Source organism: Danio rerio, chromosome 12 (genome assembly GCF_052040795.2).
Source record: "Danio rerio strain M-AB ecotype USA chromosome 12, GRCz13ab, whole genome shotgun sequence".
NCBI lineage: Eukaryota > Metazoa > Chordata > Actinopteri > Cypriniformes > Danionidae > Danio > Danio rerio.
Window position 1 is genome coordinate 6,697,364 of NC_141032.1, and position 27,199 is coordinate 6,724,562.

Sequence of the window (27,199 nt, forward strand, 5' to 3'; positions counted from 1 at the left end):
CAGCTGGAAGAGTATCTGCTGCGTGAAACATATGCTGGAAAGGTCGGCGGTTCATTCTGCTGTGGCGACCTCAGATTAATAAAGGGACTAAGCCAAAAAGAAAATGAATGAATGAATTATTATTATTATTATTATTACTATTTTTGCTTTAAATTCCTCCCCTGCTCCTCATTTAATAATTTATTTATTATTAGAATTATTATTATTACTATTATTATTACTATTTTTGCTTTAAATTCCTCCCCTGCTCCTCATTTAATAATGTGTTATCCGATACTGTGATTGTTTTGGTTGTTGTAAAGACAGCACAGTGCGAGTTTACATCTTATGAATTTATTTCTTGCAGTTGTATATGTCATAACTAGGGCCAGACGGAATCTGCGAACGTTTTTTGCTATTTCTACAGAGAATTTTGGTAAAAGTCTGCGGATTTCTTAAGAATTATTTAGGGAGTATCATAACTAAAACCTTAATATATGAAATAAAAAATCATATATTCTTAACTTTTAATGTTTAAAATGTATATCCAATTAGATTCACTTTATTTGGTAAATAAAGCAGGTTTCTAGTACTAGACAGAAAATATTACCGCTCAAACTGCATTGTACTTAAATCAGATGAACATTTTCATATTATTCAATAATATTACTAAAATTAATTAAAAACTGAATAAATATATATTTACACACATTAACTCAAGTAAATAAACAGAATTAATGATTGGCTAAAAATCTGCGGAATTCTGCACGGGTGGTTCTAGTAATAGTTTATATCTTAATTATCCCTTAAATCTCGGGCTGTGGACAGTGTGAAACATGCTTTCTAAAGAGTCCACCTTCACTGTCACATCTGGGAGAGTTAGGGTGTGGAGAAGCCCCAACAACATACTTCTGCATGCCCTGAGTGAAGCGTGCGGGTGGCTCAGTGATTGTTTGGGCTGAAAATACTGTATCATTGCATTCCCTAGCCCCAGTACTTGTGCTAGGCGGGATTGGATTTATTTATAGAAAAAAAATGTAACAAATTTAGTTAAAATTTTTTTCCCAACATATTCATTTGGGTGTTATGAACTTATGTTGTAAAATTGGTGAAAATTTTGGCTTACTGACTAATGTTATCATATACCATCTATTAATTTAAAATGTATGCACTCACTTCTGCTAGGCACTGTATACACACACACACACACACACACACACACTCACACACACACGTGATATACTGCATATTCAGTACTCTATTAATTTTGCTGATTATTTTGTCCTTGTTATCAGTAACTGAGAATCCCCTTTGGTTAAAATGAAAATCTTGATATGGTTTGTGGTATCTCAGTAGTTATGCAACTAATCTAATCTAATCTGCGAGTTTGGTTTCATACTGTCAACATTAAATGCAGCTATAAACAGCGGAGAGAACCTTTGACTGCCTTTGTCTTTGAACTATATACAATATAAATGTGCACTTGATTTAACCGTCATTCTTTTCTTTCCATTGCACAAAATCTACACCATTTACTGTCGGCACCAAAACATGTAAGTACATCTTTGCTTAAATGATTTTTTTACATGCTCAATTGCTTCATAATGCATGGTACTTTAATTTTGCCAGTATTGGAAGGATGTTTCTATAGTTTGTTTTAAAGAGGATGCACTAAACTTATCAAAAAATGTAAAGAACTGTATAATATGGTTATATATGTGTTTGAATTGTTCTTTTGAAATTCACATTTGCTTTTAAAAGTAATCATTTAAAATGCTTTTTGAGTGCATAATCGGCATTTTCAAAAGATCTACATATTAACGAATCTTGTTTTGTACTCAGTAATTTTTTAAAGCAACTTTACAGTAATGTGTGTGTGTGTGTTTGTGTGTGTAAGTTTCATACACTTCAATAACTTCATTTTAATTGAAATATTTATTGAATTAATAAAAAATTATGGAAGCTTGTTTCTGCCATATAAAATAGAAAAGTAGTTTAAATTTAAAATTTAAATTGAAAGTTTTAAATTGCAAACTTTAAGATTAATTTTTTTTGCAGAATTGCAAGATCAAAGTTATAAACTCAAAATTCTGATCTCAAAATTCCATTATAATTTAAGAATTGCAAGAAATAATGTCGAATTTGTAATATAAATGATTATTAAAAATAGTTATAATAAGATTAAATAAATCATAATAATTGAATAATTTATAACAATTTGAAATAGTCATAATTTTGTGATACAAACTCAAAATTCATGAAATTAAGATATAAATTTAAAAGTAAGAATTTTGAGAAACAAAAAGAGAATTTCAAGAAGAAAAGTTAAAATAAAAAAGTCACATTTTGACACAAAATCATTTTGTGATGAAAATAGTCTTTTTTTTATTTTTTATAAACTTCCCTGGTTCAGCTGGCTGCAATTTCCAAATAGGTTATATGCAGAGTCATTGTTTCTTCCCATTCCAATAAACGTCCGGTGAAAGGTTAATGTGACTTTTTTCCATTTTATATGGTTCCTTTTACAGCATCGATATTGTAATGTAATTAAAATTCAATCTGTTAAAGAAAACAGACCCTAAATGACCAATTACTGACCAATTGTAAGTCCTTTAGCATACTTCCGCATATACCCTATTTTCAAAACCAATCTTGATCCAAATTGTAATGAATTGTTTTTTGGTTCAATTTCGAATTTTCCCAGCCATTGCAGAGCCCGGGGGACCAGATAACGTGCTCCAGCTTGGTCCAATAGTCTGATTTTTGATCGAAGCTCAGAATTCAGAAAAGAGAAGGTCTGATTTTTGAGATGCAAATTGACAACTCTAAGAAATGTCAGAATTGTGTGATTATAAACTCAATATCCTGAATTTTGATTCAGTTTTGAGTTTTGTGATATCACAATTCAAACTTTTAAATCAATTGAAAAGCAAATTCAGAATTGACAGACTTCTAAGTCTTTCAAGAGCAAGATGTATGAGATAAATGCATACAGGAGACTTTTTCAAAAACATAAAAAAACAAAAAATGCATATAAAAATGTACAGTTGAAGTCAAAAGTATTAGCCCTCCTGTGAATTGATTTTCTTTTTCAAATATTTCACAAATGATGTTTAACAGAGCAAGGAATGTTTCACAGTAATTCCTATAATGTTTTTTTCCTCTGGAGAAAGTCTTATTTGTTTTATTTCAGCTAGAACAAAAGCAGTTTTTAGTTTTTTTTAAAAAAACATTTTAAGGTCAAAATTATTAGCCTCTGTAAGCAAGATTTTTAAATTAAGCAAGTCTTTGTCACTTTTAGCTGAATACTAGTATCTTGAAAAATATCTTGCAAAATATTTTGCGCGTTCAAAGCTAAAAGAAATCAGTTATTCAAAATGTTTAAAATACCTTCTTTTCAATTAAACAGAATTTTTGGGGAAAATATACAGGGGTCTAATGATTCTGACTTCAACCGCACAATGTTTGAGCTGCTTCACTCTTGCTCTGTGCTGTGTTAAAGCATCATTGTTGTGGTGTTTTTGTATATTGACTGTCAGTGTTGTGTTTTTTTTGTTTTCAGCAATCGTGATGGCGAGTAAGAGTCGTCGTCTCAGCGGACTGGAGATCTCACTCATTGTTCTCTTTCTGTTGATGACGGCAGTTTCAGTGGCACTGATCACCGTCCTGGCCCTCAAACAGGAATCAGATAAAAGTAATGACACCTTTTAAAGAAAGTATTCTACATTGTGCATTTGGAGTAGTTATAATAATGATTATAGGCCTATTTACAGTTAAACTCTGAATTTTTAGCCTCCTTGTATGTTGGAAAGATTTTTTTTCTACACATTTCTAAACATAATAGTTTTAATAACTCATTTCTGATTACTGATTTATTTTATCTTTGCCATGATGACAGTACATAAAATTTTACTGGATATTTTTAAGATGCTAGTATTCAGCTTAAAATGACATTTAAAGGCTTAACTAGGTTCATTAGGCAAGTTAGGGTAATTAGGCTAGTCATTGTATAATGATGGTTCGTTCTGTAGACAATCGAAACAAAAGGTGGCTAATAATATTGTTATATTAATAATAATAAATTAAAAACTGCTTTTATTCTAGCCCAAATTAAGCAAATAAGATTTTCTCCAGAAGAAAAAATATTATAGGAAATACTGTGAAAAATTGCTCTCCTTGCTCTGTTTAACATCATTTGGAAAATGTTTATAAAAGAAAAAAAATCATTGTGAATTCAACCATATATTTCCTGATAAAGAGCTGTTGACTTTATATGCACGGATATAGTATTAATAAAATAATATTTATTTATGTAATATTGATTGCAACGGGACTAAAAAAGAAAAACGGTTCTGATCCTTTAGAATAATAGTTTATTTCGTGTATTTCTCAGACTTTTGTTTGGGTTATGGTTAGCGTCTTGCAATTCCGTTCATGTCTTACTCTTTTACTTGAAGTTGCGACGTTATTTCATACAGTTGCGAGTTTATTTACATCTTAAAAATTAATTGCGGTTGTGACTTCATAGGATATGTCATAATTCATAGTTTAAATGTGCTCTATGTAACTTCTAAAGCATAAAAATATCATAATATGTTTGCAGATATTTAAGAAACATGATAAGTGATCAATCTTGTTTATCTGAAAAACAATGCTGGAGTCAGATATTCTGCTTTGAAAATGTGCGTTACGTGCTGGAACGGCTGTCTTTGTTTTGGTTCTTTTAACCCGCCCACTGCCACTTTAGCCAATTATATTTCAGCACTCCAGGTTGCCTTGTTGTAAAACTGCGTATTTCATTCATTCAGTCAGAAAGGCTCTCAAAGCATGTGTCTGTGACCAAAATGCGACCTCCGCTGGACAGTAGCAGACTCCAAAATCAGACGCAGATTCAGAGTTATATATATATATAATGAACATAAACATTAGGTGAGCAGGTTACATTGTAACCCTGTGTCCTAACAAAAGGCTACATGATGAGAAATGCAGACAAAACACAACAGAATTTTAAATACAGCCACTTAGAAGCACAAAATAGTGCACTTACTGCACTTCAACAAACAGGTTTATAATCTAATTAATACATATTAAACTTCTTTAGCAATGTTAAATGTGCATGCTGAAATACTGATATGTTGGTATAGTCAATCTGGCAACCTGCGCTTGCATGTGTTTTGAATCAGGCGTGCAATATCTAGTTCAACCACTGGGTGTCAAACTTACATACTGCACCTTTAAGTTTCGCAGTTCCTACTGTATTTGTGTGTGTAATCTTATCATTGTGAATCCTAAATCACATTACGTCCGTTTTGATCATTGTGTGCACCAGAAGAAGAAGTGACTCCGGAAGAACCGAGCCCATCAGTAACTCCTCCAGAAAAGCCTTATCTGATTGGTGTGGGTCGAGCGGACTGTACTGGACCAGTGGCAGATTTACCTATGGTCAGTTTCAGTTCTGTTCATTCTTATAGTATTCTAAATATTGCTGTTAATGTGTAATGAAGGAAAGTTTTAGCGGTTTTTCATGCGAGAATGTAGTTGTTTAACACTTAAATCTGTGAATTATTTATGAAGATTGTATGCATTTTAAAATGTGCTTTGCCTGATGATGACCGCTCATGTAACCGCTGAAAGAAGGCTTTCCTTAGCAAGACATTCTGATATTTGCCCCTGTCTTTGAAATCGTTTTGGGTGTGTTTAACAGTTTTTGGTTTCATAAATCAATATTTTTTGTTCTTTTTTTTTTTTCTACTGTGAGCTGATTGGATGTAGTGAAGTAGGGAAAAGGGTTTGTAAGAGTTATTACAACCTAACAGACACCTCCTGCACACCATTATCCTTCACCATTTCTGTTTGTTGTCAAAACTAAGAGTTGGAGGGGTGTGGTTAAGTATGTTAGCCACGCCCAATACCTCAGATAGACATAATCTGAGAATTAAAAAAAAAAACAGGAAGTTTATTGCCAGATTTTAATTTTAGATTACAAGGGCAAACATTTTTGTTTCTTAATGGCACACACAGATGAATTGTTCACCTCAAAACTGGCAATGTGAGCTAACAAAATCATATGTTTAGTTTTGATTTCATGTGCACTTTAAGTCAGTTTTATGACATTCTGACCTTTAATGTGTGGCCTTTAAGGTTGCTGATGTTATTGTGTTTGTGTTGATGGGGAAAGATGGGTTATGCCAACACCGATCAGACGGCAAGAGGACTGCACACGCGGTTGTTCAGCAGAGCCTTCATTGTGGATGATGGCAATAAGAGAGTCGTGTTCGTCACCTCAGACATCGGCATGGTCTCGCAGAGGCTCAGGCTAGAGGTACTACACACGGCTACATTATCACCACATTTTTTCCTGTTCTATTCATTGGAAAACATTACATTTTAATGTAGGAAAAAATATAATTTCTAGAAAAAATACGCTCTTAATAATGAAAAGTTTCTATACCGTATTTACATTTTGTATTTTAAATTATTTATTTGCTTTAAAACAAGCACATTTTTCCACTTTTATTCATTGAAAAACATTACATTTGGATGGAGAAATATATATTTATGTTCTTTAAAAATATACTCTTAATAATGCAAATATTTTATACGTTTTAAATTATTTATTTGTTATACTTTATTTATTTATTAATTTTGTTTATTTATTATTTATAAATTAATATAATATACTATTAGGATTACAATGATTAATAATTATTTTTATTCTTATTATTTAAAAGTTGAAATTTTTATTTATTGCATAAACCTTGAAAAAAAAATCTTACATTTTTACATTTTAACATTCATTTTGCTAACATAATAAAAATGATTATTTATTTTTTAAAGACTATAATGAAGGTATGATGTTCATTTGTGTATTAATTTTATTTTTTTTATTAATTAATTAATTTTGTTTAATTATGTATTTATTCACTCATTTATTTAGAAGAATGCATATATCATTTGTCTCTGTTAATTTTTGTCACAAATCATTTGGATTGTAGTCATTAAATGTATGTTTTGTATATTGTAGTATAATTAAATGAAATAATTATTTAATATATACGTTTAAGGGGTGACCATTCATTCATTCATTCATTCATTCAGTTGTCAATTTATAAAATTTGTTATAATAAATATATATTAGCTTGTTATGTAATTTATATAGTATTTATTATTATAATTATTATTTATTGTTATTTATAAGTGTTGTTTTGTTCTATTAATTTATTTATTTATAATGAAACTACACTACATGTAAATATTAATTAATTTGTTTCTTTATGATGAATCTACACAACAACATTAGATAAAAATTGTGTACAGATCTCCATGAACTTTTTTCCAAAATGTTTGAAAATGAATTCTAAATGTTTTTTAAAGTAGGTTTTCTCCTCATGATCAGCTCCATCATCTATGTATTTGTCATTTTTCCTCATTGCATTTCAGGTTTTCCAAGCACTTAAGGAGAAATACGGAGACCTCTACAGACAGGACAATGTGGTGTTGAGTGGCACACACACACATTCAGGAGTGGGTGGATATTTCCAGTACACACTCTTTATGATCACCAGCAAAGGCTACATCAAGCCTTCTATACAGGCCATCGTCAGTGGAATAGTCAAGGTATGATTTTACTGACACTTTATTTCACAGTGCTGTTGCATTTACAGTACTCTCTATTAATATTAATAATAATACATTTAATTATGATGCGATTTTCTTAAACTCAAAGTACTACAAGATATACAACAACAAATAACAAATGCAGAGAATTACAAACTTGCATAAAAAAACACAACTTGGGATCTATGCGCAAAAAAAGCCTGTAAAAAAAGATCTTTATTGTTTAACCTTTTAAAAATTTGCTCAGAAATAAATAATTATAATACATACAATGAAAACAAACAAATAAATGAATAAATAAATAAAGAAATAAATAAATAATAATAAATGAATAAACACATAAATAAATAAAAAATAACCAATAAATACATACACATAAATACATAAAAATAATCAATAAATACATAAACACATAAATACATAAAAATAATCAATAAATACATAAACACATAAGTAAAGAAAAATTATTCATAAATACATAAACACATAAGTAAATAACACATAATTAATAAATAAACACATAAATGAATAAATAAAAATAATCTAAAAATAAGTAAACACATAAATAAATAAAAAATAATCAATAAATAAATAAAGAAACACAAATAAATAAATAAATAAATAAATAAATAAATAAATAAATAAAAATAAACACATAAATAAATAGTAAATAAATAAACACAAATAAGTAAATGAATTAACACTGAAATAAATAAATTATTTAATTAATTATAAACAAACACATAAATAAATAAATCAGTAAATAAATAAACACATAGATAAATAAATAGATAGATAAATAAGTAAATAAATAGATAAATAAATAAATAAACACAAAAATACATGAATAAATAAATATAAAAAATGAATAAAACAAACAAACAAACAAACAGTAACATATGTGTGTGTGTGTGTGTGTATCATAATTATTGGCACTCCATGAATTCATGAGTAGAACATTTCTTAAGTTTCACATTTCACATTTTTATTTTAAAGTTCAAAAGGTTAAACAGTAAAGACATTAGACAGTCTTCTTAGCTCATATTTACCAGGAGTACCAATATACTGTAAATAAGCGGCATTGTTTATATTATACACTTATCATAGTCGTGACATAAATTGGGTTATAACGAAGTACTATCCCTATATGTAATTACATAATAAATACATACTGAAAAAGTGCTACCGATATGTTATGAAATAATGTGAGCACTTCATATTACTTGGGCCAGACAGAATCTGGGGACATTTTTTGCTATTTCTGCTGAGAATTTTGTAAAAAAAAAAAAAAAATCTGCAGAATGATTTTATCATAACTAAAAACTTAACACATGAAATAATAAATAATACCTTTTTAACTTTTATTTGATGTTTACTATGCGAATTCAATTAGATCCACTTATTTGGTAAACAAAGCAAGTCTCTCGTATAATAGATTTACTAAAAGACAGAAAATAGTACTTAACAAAATGTATTGTAAACAAATCATATGAACATTATCATATTAGTCAATGATATTACTGAAATTAATTTAAATTAATAAATTTATTTACACACATTTACACAAGAAAATAAATAGACTCATTGATGGTTTTAAAAATCTACATAATACTACAAATTCCTCATGTAAATGGTTTCAGCGGTCACTGATAATATTTTCTATCCTCTGTATCAGAGTATTGATATTGCTCATAGGAATTTGAGGCCTGGACGAATATTCATAAATAAAGGACAAGTAGCAGACAGCAACTTCAACAGAAGCCCACATTCATACATGAACAATCCGGAAGAGGAGAGAAACAGGTCTGTTTGTTTTTACTATATGAATATATACTTTGTAAATTGTCGGATGAATAAAAAAATCTCATAAGTGACAGAAATCAAACTATTAAGGGCAAACATTTGCATTCTGAAAAAAAAAATCTTAAAGCTAATAATATTGACCTTAGTTTTATTTATTATTATTATTATTATTTTATTATTATTATTGTTGTTAATATTATTAGTATAGGAGGACATTTGCATTCAGAAAAAAATCTTCTTAATTCCGTTATTTATTTATTTATTTCATTTTTATCTAATAATTTAATTTAATTTTTTACAATTGTTTACTTTTTTTATTCCAGCAATATATATATATATATATATATATATATATATATATATATATATATATATATATATATATATATATATATGAAATACTGTTAAATTTTCTTTGCTCTGTTAAACATCACTTGGGGAATATTTGAAAAAGAATAAAAAATGCCATATTACATTTTTAAAATAATAATAATAATGATAATATTTACATAATAATTTTGTCTTCAACTGTATATATTTGACAACAGACAACACTCATACAATTGTTAAGGTGCTTTGCAACTAAACTGCCCTGGCAAGGTCAAAGCCAGAAAATCAGTTTCTAAGGGGGAAGTATTCCCCATTCATTAAAAATAATTATTTCTATCCATCTTTCTGATCCCAGATATGAATTCAACACAGACAAGCAGATTGTCGTCCTGAAATTCACAGACCTGGATGGGGATGGAATAGGATTGCTCAGGTACTATATAATGCATCTTATACATAAAAAAAACATATATTTCAGTGCCAACAACATAGGATCCTCGGGTATATGCTTGGTATTTAGATATAGGCTTTGTTTACACTTGGTATCAAGAGGTTAGTCCACTTAAAAAAAAAAGAACATTATGTTATCAATTACTTCATGTTTCCTGAAATTTCTTTGGAACACAATTTAAGATATTTTTGATAAAGTTTGAGAGCTCTCAGCATTGGTCACAAGATGCTCAAAGTCAAGAAAGGGAACCAAAAACACTGCCAAAACAGTCCATGTGACTTCAGTGGTTCATTCTCAGCTCCAAAACCCTTTTGTGCACCTAAATAAACTGTAAACCTACTTTTTTCAATTGACTTTAATATAAAGTCCTGGTGAAATTCTTAAAAATAATGTTTCTTTATTGGCATCAGCGAGAAGAATCTTGGTTCCTTGGAACTTTTACATTCCACAAAAGGTTTTTTAGATCTTCAAAAACTTCTTCACAACAGAGAACTAATTGCTTTTATTAAGAAACACTAAACACTGGTGGAATGATCTTCCCATTCCCACACGGACTGCTGACTCACTAGAAAACAAACGACAACTAAAAACCAATCTCTTCCGCGATCACCTGAACCTGCCTTACACAGGTGAGTGGGCTTGACAAACCACCTGTAGAACACACACTCTTTCATATCAACCGACACTTGCACCAGTTTTGCACGTTCACCAGACACGTTCTTACTCCATATCTATTAAAAAACAAAACAAACATTGTGCATTTATGAAGTCAGGTACACACAGGTGAGTGGGCTTGACAAACCACCTGTAGAAACACTCTTCTCTCTTAAAAAAACACTTCCAATCCTAAATCTAGCGCTTAATTCTCTGAGGAAGAGAGAACAGTTCCTTTGTATAATTAGCACTTGTTGTGTGCATTGCCTCTTCTTGTGGAATTGCTGAATGCCTCCTCATTTGTAAGTCGCTTTAAACAAAAGCGTCTGTTAAATAACTAAATTATAGGTGAACATTTGGCATCATTTAAAAATTCTTTCTTTATTTAAAGTGTAAGATTACTGGTTCTGCTAAGAATTACTGCTAAGAATCCAATACGTTTTGTTCATGAATGTTATGTTAATTAATTTTCTTGTTATTCCTCTGCCTTCAGCTGGTTTGCTGTTCATCCAGTCAGTATGAATTACACCAATCGCATGGTGAGCTCGGACAACCTCGGCTACGCTTCCTACATCTTCGAGCAGGAGAAAAATATTGGCTTTCTGCCCGGCGAAAAGGTAAAAGGTCAACTTTTAATTAGATCCTGCCCCCAACGAGCTCCATTATCAAGGTTAATTAGCTGTTTTTATTAGCCGCAATCTACTGGAAGATCCACAAGGACAATTGCCCACTCAATAAAGCTGGTAATTCTCTTGAGAGTGCCGTAAACATTAAGGAAGTTCCACAAGAACTGCTTGCATTGGAAGTTAAACTGAAGATATTGTTTCCTTTGCTTATGTTAGCAGGTCTCTTTATTAGGCTTTTTGTATGATAAGTTTTTGTGGTGTGTTTACCTTCAGGGTCCTTTTGTGGCTGGATTTTCCTCCAGTAATCTTGGAGATTCATCTCCTAATATTCGCGGCCCGGTCTGTGTGAACACAGGATTGAAGTGTGACTACATTAACAGCTCTTGCCCTGTTGGAGGAGTGAGTTTTTCACTATTTCATGCACTATTTTGGCACTCTGCACCATTTACTGTAGAATTGACCTTAGAATAACTGCGTGCTTGCCACTAGGGGCATTTCTAGAAACAATTTCACTTATGTTTTAAATACCATTTTACAGTATTGTTCATTTGTTTTAGTAAGCTTAACAAAACTAGTTTCTTTTCTCAAATATTTCAGTTATGAAAATCTTCTGTTTTGTGAATATCTGTGTCTACGAAGTATACAGTATTTATCTTTTCTGTCATTGCAATTTAAAATCCATTAAACAATGTAAAAGGTCAAATTTGGCATTTTACGATATAATAAAAAAGTGCAAAATTGTAAAGTATTGAAGAAAAAAAGGATTGTGGAAATTTTAACTATTTAATAAATAAATAATGTAGTATTATAAAATAATAAAAAGCAAAGCAAACACTACCAGATTACTATGGTATAAATAGAGCACTACAACATACAAAACAGAATGAGAATGTCACTTACCAGTTTAATAATGATTCGATCAGCTGTAGTTTTAAAGTTAAGCTGGGTTTTTCTCCCCTAAAGACTTATTATGCAGTCTCTGTCGCCATCTTGTGGTGGAACGTCAACTGTCAGCTTCTTCGCTTTGCTGATGGCCGCCAACGCGCTGAATCTCCGAAATTATAAATATTTTTGAAAAGGCACTGTCCTAATAAAAAAACTGCATAGTTGCAATCTAAACAACTACATTCTTGCCCTAAAAAGCCTCAAAAGTTAATCATGTTGCCCAACAGCAGCAATATTTGTCAAACTGTAGAGTGTCCTCTGCTTGTTGCTGTATGTGGGCCGAGTAATAGGGTGAAGAGGCTGTAGGAGTGCTGATATTGCAGGATATCACACAGGTATCAGCCAGTCAGAATCAAGAACCAGACAGAACTGTTAAATAAATGAGCAATATCACAAGTACCAGTGCGATGTGGCTGTATATCGGCACTGCTACTCATGTGATATTGCGTTTATACAACAGTTCGACAGCATAATCCTGTGTATAAATAAGAAAATCAAACACGGAGAGTCTAAAAACCCTTTTGTAAGAGGAACTACTTTCTTCCGCCATTCATTTACTTCTGCTGCTGATGTCAGAACAGCAGGAATCGTTGCTAATTCATCGTCACTTTAGAGCTAGTTATTTGAATGATTCTCTAGCGTAATGTCTTAAGTGAGGACAGAACCGCAGATTTTGCTCACATTTTAAGATTGTAAGGCTGAACGGCATGAATCAGTCTACAGATATATCTCCCTACAGTATTACAGTCTACATTGTTTATCTGTTGCAATCAGGGGATCACAATAATTAACGCTGAAAAAGATCAGCGCAATCACTACCAGATTACTGTTGTGTTTGTGATAAGGAAAAACGCTAAACACATGCGGGCATTTCTTCTTTCTTCCTGCCAACACAGCACACATTCCTGATAAGTGATCCACATCTCACACTCAATACACTACAATTAAATGGTATAAACACAGCACTACTACATACAAAAGCGAGACTTAAAATAACTCTTACCAGTTTGATAATAATTTGATCAGCTGTAGTTATAAATAACGCCGTTTTAATCTTCTAAGGGCTTATTATGCGGCCATCTTGTGGATGGACAACGCCAACTGTTTTTGCTCAATGACAGGCTAATGGCTACCAACACGCTGTCTCTCAGAAATGATAAATATTTAAAATAGGCATTATCCTTATAAATAAACTGCATAGTCGCAATCTTAACAACTACGTTCTCAACTAAAAAGCTTCAAAAGTACATTATGTTGCCCAACAGCAGCAATGTTTGGCAAACTGTAGAGTGTCCTCTGCTTGTCGCTTTATGTGGGCAGAGTAATACACAAGGATGCACTGTTGCCAACTATTTTCAACGAAAAGGCGCTAAGCTCTGCCCAAAAAGTCGCTAGATTACGTCATACGTTAATTTGCATATTACTGACGTCATCACGCTCTACCATTTCTGTTTGTTTAAGTATATGGTTAATAAAGGGGTATTTATATGTGCACTACGCTTTATGTAAGCATGTCAACTAAATTTATTGCTGTTTGGATACAGTGTATCATTATAGATGTGTAGTGAATTTGCAGTAATCTCTCAGACGTAATAAACTTAGACAAGTACTGAAATTGTCACTAAAATATCTGTGACTGTGAACAAGAAAAGAATAAACAGTCAAATTACTTTGTTAAAATAAAGGAGAAGCAGATCGGTTTGACTGTACAAGAGAAAGACCTTCACACAACAGGTGTTTCACAGAATATGGTGTAACACCGGTGCTAAATCATTTGCCGTCGGTACGCAAAGGGGTGATCTGCCGTAAGCTGCAGGTGAGAGAGGCTGCTGTACGAGGACTGAGCCGCTTGTCAGTGCTCTGAGGCAGGGGAGGGGCCGCGGCATCACCTGCAGCTTGTTGAGAGAAATTGGGACGGTACAGTTTGGACAAATGAGTCTGTAAAAATCTCCAGTAACACACAAAGTCGCTAGATTTGTCGCTAGTCGCTTTTTTGAACATTTGTCGCTAGGGGGGTCTGAAAAATAGCTAAATCTAGCGACAAAGTCACTAAGTTGGCAACACTGCAAGGGTGAAGGGTGAGGAGGCAGTACGAGTGTTGTTACTGGCAGAATATCATATGGCTATCAGCCAATCAGATTCAAGAACCAGACAGAAGTGTTGTATAAATATATATAAAAAAACATTTAATTATAATTTTTTTTATGGATATATCCATTTAAGAATATCAAAATCTCAACGTTAACAATTAAAAACCATTTATGTTGGAAAACATTCACTAACCTGTTCTTCTTCACATCTGCTTTTCAACAGAAAAAAGCATGCATAGCATTTGGACCGGGTGAAGACATGTTCGAAAGCACCAGGATCATAGGAGAGAATATGTTTAAAATAGCAAAGGTGTGCTCTTTTGTGAATTTTTTTTAACCTGATTAATAGTCATGAATTAGTTTTATCACTTAATGCATTTGTTGTGCAGGAGCTGTATGGCAGTGCAAAGCAGGAGTTACACGGGCCTGTTTATGGTGCACATCAGTGGGTCAACATGACTGATGAGACAGTCCAGTTCAACTCCACTCATACAGTGAGTACATGATTCTTGTACGTTGGCCAAGATGTGTACATGCTGCGATTTCAGAAAGCACATATAATTACAAAAAGAAACCCAAGCAAATTAAGAAAAGATCTTCATCGGATTGACAGCAAACTGCATGTGTTGTAATTTCTCAGAGCGCAAACTGTTTAAGACAACGTGCTGCATTTTCTCTCAACACATGTAAATAGCACAGAACACAACAGAAATGTTTCAAGGGGACCCTAAAACGTGACGGGCCAGGCTATTTAGGTTATGGTTATTGAGGCTAAAAATATACAAAAGACACGAGATTCGTGTGATCAGGATGTTAAAATAAACAAAACAAAACCAAAAAAAAACTACAACTTCACTTCAAAGATCAGATGCTCTGAGCAATACAACTTCATTGAGCAATAGTCACAGCACAATATCCTGCTGAAAAACACAGCTTAAACCAGCCTAAGCTGGTTGACCAGACTGGTTTTAGAGGGGTTTTGGCCACTTCCAGGCTGGTTTACAGCCATTTCCAGCCAGGTCTTAACTGGTCAGGCTGGAAAATGACCAGCTAAAACCAGCTTGACCAGCCTGGTTTAAGCTGGACATAGCTGGTTTTGGCTGGGCTCCCAGCCTGGCTACGCTGGTCAAACTGGTTTTAAGACCAGGCTGGAAATCGTTGGAAATCAGCCTGGAAGTGGCTAAAACCTCGCTAAAGCCAGCCAACCAGCCTAGGCTGGTTCAAGCTGTTTTTTTCAGTAGGGTAGATATATCCCAGCTGGGTCCGTCACGTTTTTGGGTCCCCTTTAAACATTTCTGTTGTGTTCCCTGCTATTTGCAGCTTCATTCATCGATAATATATCCCTGTCAATATCATTAGAGTGAAAAGGAACGTATATATAAGTATACTACAGTATTACAGTTCATACTAGTTAATACTGTAGCATTCATTAACAAATTGTTGTAAATACTGTATTATACAGTATAAAACTCTTTAGTATAGTATCAGGTTCAAAAACACTATAGTATTTTTTATACACTATACAGATGTTTTCCAGTGAGATTAACATTTATAGAACCAGAAAGCTGTGGTGTTTGCACTGACTCTGTTCTGTCATCAGGGGCGGACGTGTAAACCAGCTCTGGGTCACAGTTTTGCTGCTGGTACAACTGATGGAGGAGGAGAATTCAACTTTTTACAAGGCGAGGAGAAGAGTTTCATTGACAAACAACATATATTTACACTCTTATTGACATAAACCCACTCTTATTGCCGTTTGTTATATAATCGACATGCTGATCGTTTAATGTTTTTGAACAGGGGATACGGAAGGAGACCCTTTCTGGGATGGCATAAGAGATGCTGTTTTGGGACCACCATCCAATGAAACCAAGGCTTGCCATCAGCCTAAACCAATCCTCTTCAGCACTGGGGAGGTACAGATACAGATGGAGTCCGAATTTACAATATGTTACCAACCGTTTTTTGATATACAGTTCAAGTCCCTCCCCCCACACCCCTGCTGATTTTTTTTAACACATTTCTAAACATAATAGTTTTAATAACTCCTTTCTAATAACTGATTTATTTTATGACAGTACATAATATTCTACTAGATATTTTTCAGGATACTAGTATTCAGCTTAAAGTGACATTTATAGGCTTAACTAGGTTAACTAAGCAAGTTGTGGTAATTAGGCAAGTCATTGTATAATGATGGTTTGTTCTGGATCCAATATTGCTTAAGGGGGCTAATAATATTGACCTTAAAATGCTTTAAAAAAAATAAAAACTGCTTTTATTCTAGCCGAAATAAGACATTCTTAAGAAGAAAAAATATTATAGGAAATACTGTTAAAAATTCCTTGCTCCGTTGAACATCATTTGGGAAACATCTGAAAAAAAAAAAATCACAGGAGGGCTAATAATTTTGACTTCAACTGTAATTAGCATTAGATTTCCATGTGCCAAAAGACACAGTAACTCCAGAATTGGCACAGTGCATAAGGAATTTGAAATATTAACAGGGATTGTTGTTTTGCTCAGATGGATTCACCTCTTCCATGGCATCCAGCCATTGTAGACGTCCAGATCATCACTATCGGCTCTTTAGCGGTAGTCGCCGTCCCGGGAGAATTTACGTGAGTTCTGTTGATTTGTTAAAAGTCACATCTGGGTTATTGATAGAGACAGTGCTTCATAATCAGCCAGTTTTGATAAACCTGAATTTTCTTATATGTTCTAGTACCATGTCAGGAAGGAGGATAAGAGAAGCCGTCAAAAGGGTGAGAACAGTTTGAATTACCTAAATTATTTGTTTATTTTTACAGAAGGCTGCACTAGGGGCAATACGGTGGCTCAGTGATTAGCACTTTCGCCTCACAGCAAGAAGGTCACTGGTTCGAGTCCCAGCTGGGCCAGTTGGTATTTCTGTGTGGAGTTTGTATGTTCTCCCCGTGTTTCTTTTGGGTGCTCTGGTTTCCCTCTCTGTCCAAATACATGTGCTATAACTGAATAAACTAAATTGGCCATAGTGTATGTTTGTGAATAAGTGTATGGGTGTTTCCCAGTACTGGGTTGCAGCTGGAAGGGCATCCGCTGTGTAAAACATATGCTGGATAAGTAGGCGGTTCATTCCGTTGTGGTGACCCTTGATGAATAAAGAAACTAAGCTGAAGGAAAATGAATGAATGATTTGATCAATGCAACAGTACAACAAAAACAACAGTAGAAAATGATCAAATATTACACTTAAAAAAAAACTGTTTTCAAAATTTTAATACTAACTTTGGGTTTAAAGGAACACTACTTTTTTATTGAAAATTGGCTAATTTTGCAATATTTTTTCTCATAATATTTTGATACTACTCACTAATAAAATGACACAATTAAAACTGTATTTAATTATGTATTATTGTTTTAGTATTGGCGGTTCATTCCGCTGTGGCGATTAATTATGGGAACGAGCCGAAATGAAAATGAATGAATGAATGTTTTAGTATTGTCTGAGCAAGTATTTTCAACTAATTTTACTCACTGTGAGAAATGCTGGGTTCCACAAAATTCCTCCATGTTGTTCCAACACAAATTGATTAATTAACTAAGTTGTTTTTACAAATTTAAGTAGATTGAACATAAAACCATTAAGTTGTGCCAATTAAATCAAGAAATGTGTTGATTCAGCTCATTTTAAATAAATAGATTGAACAAGCAGCAAAAAAGTTCTCCTGAAAGTCTCCTAAAGTTTAACAGTTGAGTTTTAAGCTCATTTAGCTTAGCATAGTTAATTGAATCGGATTAGACCATTAGCATCTGGCTTAAAAAATGACCAGAGATTTTGCTGTAAATTTAATACTCATATCTGGAGTTTTCTGTTCATGAAAATTATATTTTTGAAAATGATATTTTAGTTGAACTGTCCCTTTAAATTGTTTCTTTTCTAATAGTATTTAGTTATATGCCAATCAGTAGTATACTCACACAAATATAAATATTTATTGGGGTATGTAGTGACTTATTTTGTAAAAGTTGAAATTTCAATCATTTGCACAGGAGCTGGAGGTAAAGGAACCTTTCACTAACGCAGAAGTGGTGGTCGCTGGTCTGTGCAACATCTACACCCACTACATCACCACATATGAAGAGTACCAGGTACTTGGCTTTGGTTGATCATTGATGTGTACTGAACAAATACTGCGGCCATAACATTCATAACAGTCATGATATTTATGGTGCTTCAAGGTACAGACCATGGCAATAAGAGATGACAGCCATGATATGATGAAATATATAAGCCTTTCTATCAAATTAGATTTTTTAAAAAAATATATATTCCCACTACAGTCTAGCAAAACAGTTTTCGTGTTTTGTGATTCACAAGTGACATTTTTTTTTACGGTTATTAATTGCATTATGGGATCTTGATCTCCTTTCTGTCGACTTTTGATGCGGAAAATTCAACTCTGCAGTTTAACAAAGTGACTTTTGTTCATATTCAAGTTGTTTGAAATACTTTAATGTGTAAGAACTAATATATAGAGAAATAAGTACTGGCAGTTTATTACAAGGTTTTTGTATCCAAATACACAGGGGGATTCAAAACGAATACCACAAATTTGAAAATCGAAAACTCTGCAAAGAAGAGAAGGAGAGCTAAGCTTGTTCTGTCGTCGATTTAAAGGGCCATGAAACCCCCTTGTTTCAGCAGGTTTTTTTTACAACTCTACTTTGGAAAAAGTCAGGAAAGTGGGCGTGCCCAGCTCTGTTTAGGGGGGAGTATCGGAGGAGGGGAAAGAGGAAAGGTCCATAAAAATTTGCATAAAAATGGGAGTGAGTGGACTGAGACTTACTTTTTAGCTAAATCGTCCTTTTTAGATTGCTTTTTTAAATGAACTACACTTACAGAACAATCACACCAGAGTTGTGTAGGATGTGCAGTAATTGTTTGACAGATTTTTTCCAGTGCATTTTAATCCAATAGTTTTAATAACTAATGTCTAATAACTCATTTGGTCTTTTCCATGATGGCAATACATTATACTGTATTTTGCAGGATACTGATATTCAGCTAAAAGTGCAATTTAAAGTTTAGTTAGATAAACTAGACAAGGTAAGTGGACAACAGTGTAGAGATCTGCGCTGGATTGAATTTTAAATCCCGCTCCCGCCCGCACCCTCCAGGTTTTAGTCCAAACCCGACTGCTCCCGCTTATGGTCAGCATTTGTTGTCCCGCTCCGTTTTCTACCCGCCGCGCCCATTCCTGCTAATGAGCGGGGGGGAGAACAAAACCGTAAACCACCCAGCTATACAGAGTCCAGACAGCCTTATAACACGCTGTCTGTACAAACACACACACACATCATCAAGCAAGTGACACACACACAGACAGCAACATCATGCTCTCTCTCATACACACACACACACACACACACACACACACCACACACACAGCAACAAACAAGCTAAACGCAGCATCACGCTGTCTAATTTACACACATACATACATTTGCGTGCTCGCTCGCTCGGGAGTCGGGACCGATATTGTTAGACCAACTGCCCCTGTCCAAAATTACACCAGTTACTGACCGCTCCCGCACTTGATTCGGAAATTTATTACCGCGCCAAAAGAAATCTGGCCGGGTCCCGCCGCTCAGCCAAGGGAATGCAGACCTCTACAACAGTGGTTTGATCTGTAGCCTTATTATCTAAAAAGATAATAATAATAAAAAAACGTACTTAACATAAACATTAACCTTAGCAGTTTTATTTATTCATTTAAAAAAAAATATTTCGGCCAAACTAAAAAAAACTAAATACTAAAACACTGAGAAATATTTGACAAAAGATGAAAACTTCACAGCAGGGCTCACAATTTTGTCTTCAACTGTATCTGTGCTATCTTTTCAAATGATTTTCCCCCGACTCTCTTAGATCCAGCGATATGAAGGAGCATCCACCATTTTTGGCCCTCACACTCTCTCCGCGTACATCCAGCGCTACAGAGGCCTGGCCAAAGCCATAGCTCATGTAACTCTCCACCTTTAATTCATTTGCATATTTCTGATGAATTTAAATGATCTGGCTGATCTCATGAATGAACAAATCTCCCACAGGGGACAATAGGAGAGCTGCCAAAGGGACCCGAACCCCCTTTCTTTGATGAAGACAAACTTTTTAATCAAGTAAGAGACCCGGTGGCAGATGTAGCACCAGTTGGCACCACCTTTGGAGATGTCTTGCAGGAGGTTAACCCTGTCTACAAAGTGGTAAGTCAATACTGTACTGTAATAAGGTCACATTTTGCTATATATCAAGGACAAAATCCAATCATCTCAATACAAATTCACAGATTGGGGAGATCTTTTGTTTTTTTTGTTTTTTTCAAAAAAAGCTTGCCACAGATTTTACTCAAGTAAAATTTCCTTTTACTTGACTTTTTACTCTATTTTATTTAAAATATATAATCTCAAGTGTTTTGTTGTGGAATGTATTGTATATGTTTACTATTATTTTGGATTCGTGACACAAATTTGCATAACAAGTAGTAAAAAGTCGTAATTGTTTAAGTTAACTTTTACTGTAAAAAAAATCCGTAAAAAAACTGTAAAATTACGGCCTTTAAAATACAGAAATATACCGTAAAATAACGGATATTAAATTAAAGTAATTTCCTTAAATTTAAATTTCTGGCAAATTACTGTAATTTAATATCTGCTATTTTACAATAAATTTATCTAATGGCCGTTATTTTACTTTTTTTTTTCAGCACCCCAGCTGCTGCAAATAAACCGTAAAATTACAGATTTGTTTACAGTGTTGTATTTCTCGCATATTCTTTACTTATTTTAGGAGAAATAAAAGAAACATGTCCAGTTCTTACTTAACCAAATAATAGAAAGGAATTAAACTTTAAAAAATATATACCTAATAAGTATAATGAAATATAGTAGTGTCTTGTGACTTTACATTTTTTCCATGAGTTGTGGGGAAACAATTGCATAAAAATTTTCCTGTAGATTCTACGGTTACTTACTGGCAGCAGTTTAGCAGTAACTTACTGTAAATCTATTACAGCAAAAATACTGTATTTTCATTTACATCACCATTTATGTTGCTGTAGATGTATTTACTGTGCTGTGTATCTTTACTGTAAAAATACAGTAATTTTCACAATCCAAATTTAAAATACAGTAGCATACTGCATAACTGTCCTACAGTAAAATACAGTTCCTATTACAGTTAAATACTGTGTATTTACAAAATTCATTAATGCTGTAGACTTAAGAAACTGCACATTTGTGTTCTTTTTTATCTTAATTTTTCTAAATAATTATAACTAAACTCTAAATTTAATAATAGATCGTACAGTATATTATGTTATTAACAATGTTTGTTAATGAATGCTAAATCATACTGTAGTATTAACTATCGTGAAGAGTTAAACTCTAATAAATACTGTATTATACTTTACAATACAACACAGCTTACTCTAATAAAAATAAGATCTTTGCTTTTCCTGGCTGAGTAGAAGTACAAATGCATTGGCAATAGTTTTGTTAACAAGTAGCTCAAGGATTTTCATTAAAAGATACAAAAAAAAAAAAAAATCCCAGAATTTCACAACGTTACTGTAACTTGTCACAGTAAATTACATTAGTATCACTTTACAGGATTTAACTGTAAAAATTCACAGTAATATATTTTATTCAGAATTTTACTGTGAGATTAAGGCGGGTATGATTACAGCAAATGACTGTAAAAAGGGCTGTATCTTTTGCACTTTATGTGTTACATTTTGGTTTGCTTTTCACCAAACTTAGTCATATATCCCAGGAATAACTTGGATATGCCACATGTTTCCATTTAAAATATATATATTTAATGCTGATCGGGTTAGCTTCCATTATATGAATGCAAGAGCGAACAGGCTTTTATTTTGTAATTAATTATAATTCCAAAAATAAAAAGGTCCATACAGTATATATCACCGCAGCAAAATCAGGGTCTCTAAATAATTCCTGTAATTTTGTAGGAGCTAACTCTTTAAATATCTTACATGAACACACCTGAAACTATCGAAAACAAAGCTAGCTACTTTTGCTCATTATTGTACAGTAAATTGACAAAAGATACATGTTATTTATTTGTTCTAAAGGGTGAAATCGCATCCGTCACATTTGTTTCTGGAAACCCGAGGCACTCTGGAGATATTGTAAGTTCCAATAAAGTAATCTCTTGCAAAACGTGCTGCATTGTGTGTGAGATATAGCTAATCTATGGTGATTATGATATCAGAGAGATACGACACTGGTCACCGTGGAGAGGTTTCACAACGACACAGGCTCATGGGAAATAATTCACAACGACGCATCATGGGAAACAAGGTAATGTTGTTGCTGCATACATGCTGAAGATGTTTGATAAAGTTGTAAATGCTCGCTATGCTAATGTTTATGTTTTATATGTTTGAATCATTCTATAATTACACATTGATGTGTTAATAAAGCTGACGGTATGTCTCAAGGTCTGATAAGGCAAATGCTGAGTCAAGCTCTTATCACTTATTATATAGCCGGTCTAATCCTCAGGCCGAAATCCACGTATGATCTCTATAGTAATTCTAGATTAGGCAGTGTGTGTTTATGTACTAACTAAGCAAAATGTGGTCAGTGAAATGGAAACTCTGGATCTTTGATTGAAAGTTTATTGACTGAATATTGATTCAAATTTTTCATTGCCGGTTTCTATGACTTTAAGGCATAATTACATTGTAAAAATGCTGGGTTTAATGCAATCAAGTTGTGTTGAGACAACATGAAGGAATTAAGTTGACTTGTTAGTTTGTTACGCATTTAAGTTAATTGAACGTAAAACAATTTAGTTGAACCAAAAAACTCAAGAAGTGTGTTGTTTCAGCTCATTTTAGATAAGTAGTTTGAACAAGCAGCAGATGTCATATTTCGAGAGAACACTGTACAGCGAGGGCCATTTATATGGATACACCTTAATAAACTTTAGGAATTCCCCCCTCAACCCCCCCCCACCCCCCCCCCCCCCCCCCCCCCCACCACCACCACCACAAAAAAAAAAAAAACAATGGTGTGCTTGGTTTTAAACGTAACTTTATTCTTTCATGAGTTATTTACAAGCCCCCTCACATATACTAATGTGCCACAAACAGGACATCAATATCACCAACCATTCCCATTTTTTCCCCGCTCTCAGGTAAACAATGTTCCTCCTTAGACACGTAAGTTATTGTTGTCGAGCGTCGCGTACACTGTTAATCCACACGTGATCCAGCTGAGCTCTCACAGAGAGAAAATGCAAACGAAACTTAATGGCAGCAAACTATAAAAGCAACACTTCACGCTTGTTTTGCCAACACAACGTGGCGTCTCTGTGGCGTTAACACGGTGACACTAATGAATATTAATGAAGTTGCACAATAGAGCGTGCTGATTGGTTTGAACCAAGCCTTACTCATGCATTAATGCATCACACTGTAAGACGCAATAAGACTCACTCTGGCACAGACGCCCAGTCTGCACGCTGGAATACACGCTATTATGTCATGACCGTGACGCAGCTTCAAAAATTAGTTTCAAACAGGAAGTACGAATTTGCTTAAAATAACGCAAAAACAACCAATTTACACTTTTTAGTGAAATATAGGCGTCCTAATAGTGTTTTTAGCAGTGTGGGACACATATACCACTGTCAACAGCTCAAATGTGTTTTGGTGTTTCGTGACCCTTTAAGGTATATCCCATACCTGTCAACATTATGATTTGAGGGATTTTTTGAGGGATATTAATATTATTAATTATGTGTATATGTCTGTTCAAACGCACCCAAAACCCATACTTTCGCTCCGGTTCATATCGTGTGCACAGTATCAGTTTGGGAAACAGCATCTATTTATCACTATGGAACACGTCAGCTGACAGTCACGCACCACTATATGACTGTTTGAGGATTCCATATGAAGGGGCGACTGCACCTGTGATGAAAAGGAAGTATTTATTTTAAATATGTTTATTTCAGTGTTTTTGTGCCTAAACAAAGCGAAAGCACAGAACAAGCTTGCATTTAAGAGCAAGGGGCTCTTAAGAAAGACTGAAAATACGAGAGAAATACGGGAAAATACCTTTACAGGATGATAGCGGGATAAAACTGTAAAATACTGGAGAATCCCGAGAAAAACAGGAGGATTGACGGGTATGTTGTATCCATATAAATGGCCCAACCTGTACAAAATGCAGAATCCCTTCATGTCATCCCAATGCAAATCGATTAAGTTAACTTTGTTTTTTACTATGTTAAGTTGACTGAACATAAAACAATTAATCTGTCCGTAAAACTTAACAATTGTTTTGTTTCAAATCATTTTAGTTAGGTAGTTTTAACAAGCAGCAAACCTATTTTTTTTGGAGTGTAGGCAAATTCTTGGTTACAGGTTTATGGCAAATAATAATAACAATATTGTAAATTGTGAGTTTGTAAACACTACTGCTTTTTTAAACCATGCTACAGTAAAATGTATTCTACTGTGTATACTATATTATATTTACATATTATATAGCGGTTAATGAATGCTACAGCATACTGTTGATAAATACTGTAAATACTATACTTAACAAAACACCAGTTTACTGTGGTAAAAATGAGTTAAAGGTATAAAATTTGTTTGCATAACAGTAGATGACTAAAGTGAAAGATCTTAAATGACCTTTTATTAATATTTTTGTTGATTAATGCTTTGATTATTAGGAAACTGTTATGATTATAAAAATCATGTATTGTATCATGTATTACCAAATGTGTCATGAATGTAACCAATTCTGCTGATATGGCATAATAAATACATGAATGCATACATGCATATTACCACAGCAAATTATCACAACAAATGAATTAATTTAGTATTTACAATAAATTAAGATAATATTTTTTCATAAATTGATTTTTTTCTTTTTTTAAATATTTCCCAAACGATGTTTAACAGAGCAAGGAAATTTTCACAGCATGTCTGATAATATTTTTTCCTCTGGAGAAAGTCTTACTTGTTTTATTTCGGATAGAATAAAAGCAGTTTCAAATTTTTTAAAAGCCATTTTAAGGACAAAATTATTAGCGCTTTTAAGATATTATTAGCCCCTTTAAATGTCACTTTAAGCTGTATAGAAGTGTCTAAAATTGGGGGCTAAAAATTTTGACTTCAACTGTATATATATAATTATTTTTCATTTGGGCTTTCAATAAAAGCGTCCTCAAATGCATAAATCTAAATGTGTTTGTGACCAGGTTTCACTGGATTAAAGGACTCGCGGGCAGGAGTCAGGCTAAAGTGGAGTGGCACATCCCGCAAACAGCTCAAGCAGGAACCTACCAGATTCAGTACTTTGGACATTATAAACAAACCACAGAAAACACCACAGTCATCACACCATACGTGGGCACTTCTGCTGCTTTTAAAGTCGCCAGAAGTTTCTACTACTTTTGATCAGTGCATCACTGAGGAAGAACATTGGATGCTGATATTGAGGAACATTTTTTTTTAATTGACTCATTTTACAAGTCCCTTTGAGTTGAGTGTTACCATTTTTGAAGGTAACACTTTATTTTGATGGTCCATTTTAGTATTAGACTGTCTGCTTAATATCTGTTGATACTGCTCCTTCAACAGACATTTAACTGACTATTAGAAACTTAAACCATCAAAATAAAGTGTGACCTTTTTAAATCCATTTAGACGATTTCTGGATCTGGTGGGAGGACTTTTAGCTTAGCTTAGCATAGATCATTGAATCGGATTAGACCATTAGCATCCCACTCAAAAAATGTCACATTGTTAGTTACATTGTGTGCTAAGTTTAATGTAAATTAAAGCTCCTTGATTATTATGCCAGAATGGGAGCATAGTTCCTAGCCATACTAAGAAAATATCAACTTCTCATTTTCACAATGTACCAAGCAAAATTTAGTCAGTAAAATGTTTAAATATATAAAATATATAAAGCAAGGTATGCTAAAACGTACAAAATAGATTGAAAGTTTGACTGTCAATTCCTGTTTTTGTGAATTTCAGCATACTGGGCAAACCTCTTGGTTACAGGTTTGACAGAAGGGTAAAGCTATAAGTAGGAAAATTACCAAAGATATTAGATGCTAATGGTCTAATCCGATTCAATGATTTATGCTAAGCTAAGCTAAAAGTGCTTCCGCCAGACCAGGACATCGGCTAAATAGATACAAAAATGATAGAACTTAACTGTTTAGGTAATAAAGTGAGCCTATTTGCCTAAAGGTGTTTCTTTTACAAGATTAATGTGTAAATTATTTAAAATGTTAATATACAATGTACTTGTATGCCAATGACCAAACATTGACCTTTCTTTTTTTATATTAATTTATAAGGTGAAGCAATTGTTTTGTAAAATATCTTAATAAAGCTACCCCAGTCTTAGTTCCTGTTCTTTAATGTACAGCACGCATAGAGTAAAGCTATTATACTTAGTCATATGAACAAGCAAAAACACAACTTTTTTTCTTATATATTTTTTCTTTCCCACTTTGGTCATCTAAAATGATTGATTCTATTTGCTTTTTTGGTTGTGTTGACACTTTAAATGTCTCTCACATGAACACACCTTAGCACTTTACTGACATATATGAGCTAGTGAAAGTTGGGCTTGCATTATAAGCTCACTATTGTAAATTT

At 33.3% G+C, this 27,199-nt stretch overlaps 1 protein-coding gene across 1 annotated transcript; it reads left to right on the forward strand.

Annotated features, from left to right (window-relative positions):
- The first annotated feature begins 1,430 nt into the window (after positions 1-1,430).
- Positions 1,431-26,079, forward strand: asah2 (N-acylsphingosine amidohydrolase 2). The gene is given in 21 exon segments (NM_001007763.1): positions 1,431-1,532; positions 3,542-3,673; positions 5,309-5,421; positions 6,158-6,301; positions 7,420-7,596; positions 9,272-9,399; positions 10,085-10,162; positions 11,328-11,451; positions 11,734-11,859; positions 14,719-14,805; positions 14,885-14,989; positions 16,096-16,177; positions 16,296-16,411; positions 17,022-17,116; positions 17,221-17,260; positions 18,528-18,626; positions 20,407-20,502; positions 20,589-20,741; positions 22,631-22,687; positions 22,771-22,859; positions 25,783-26,079. Coding segments are annotated over 20 exon segments (2,232 nt in total). The 5' UTR covers positions 1,431-1,532; positions 3,542-3,549; the 3' UTR covers positions 25,982-26,079.
- The last annotated feature ends 1,120 nt before the right edge of the window (positions 26,080-27,199 follow it).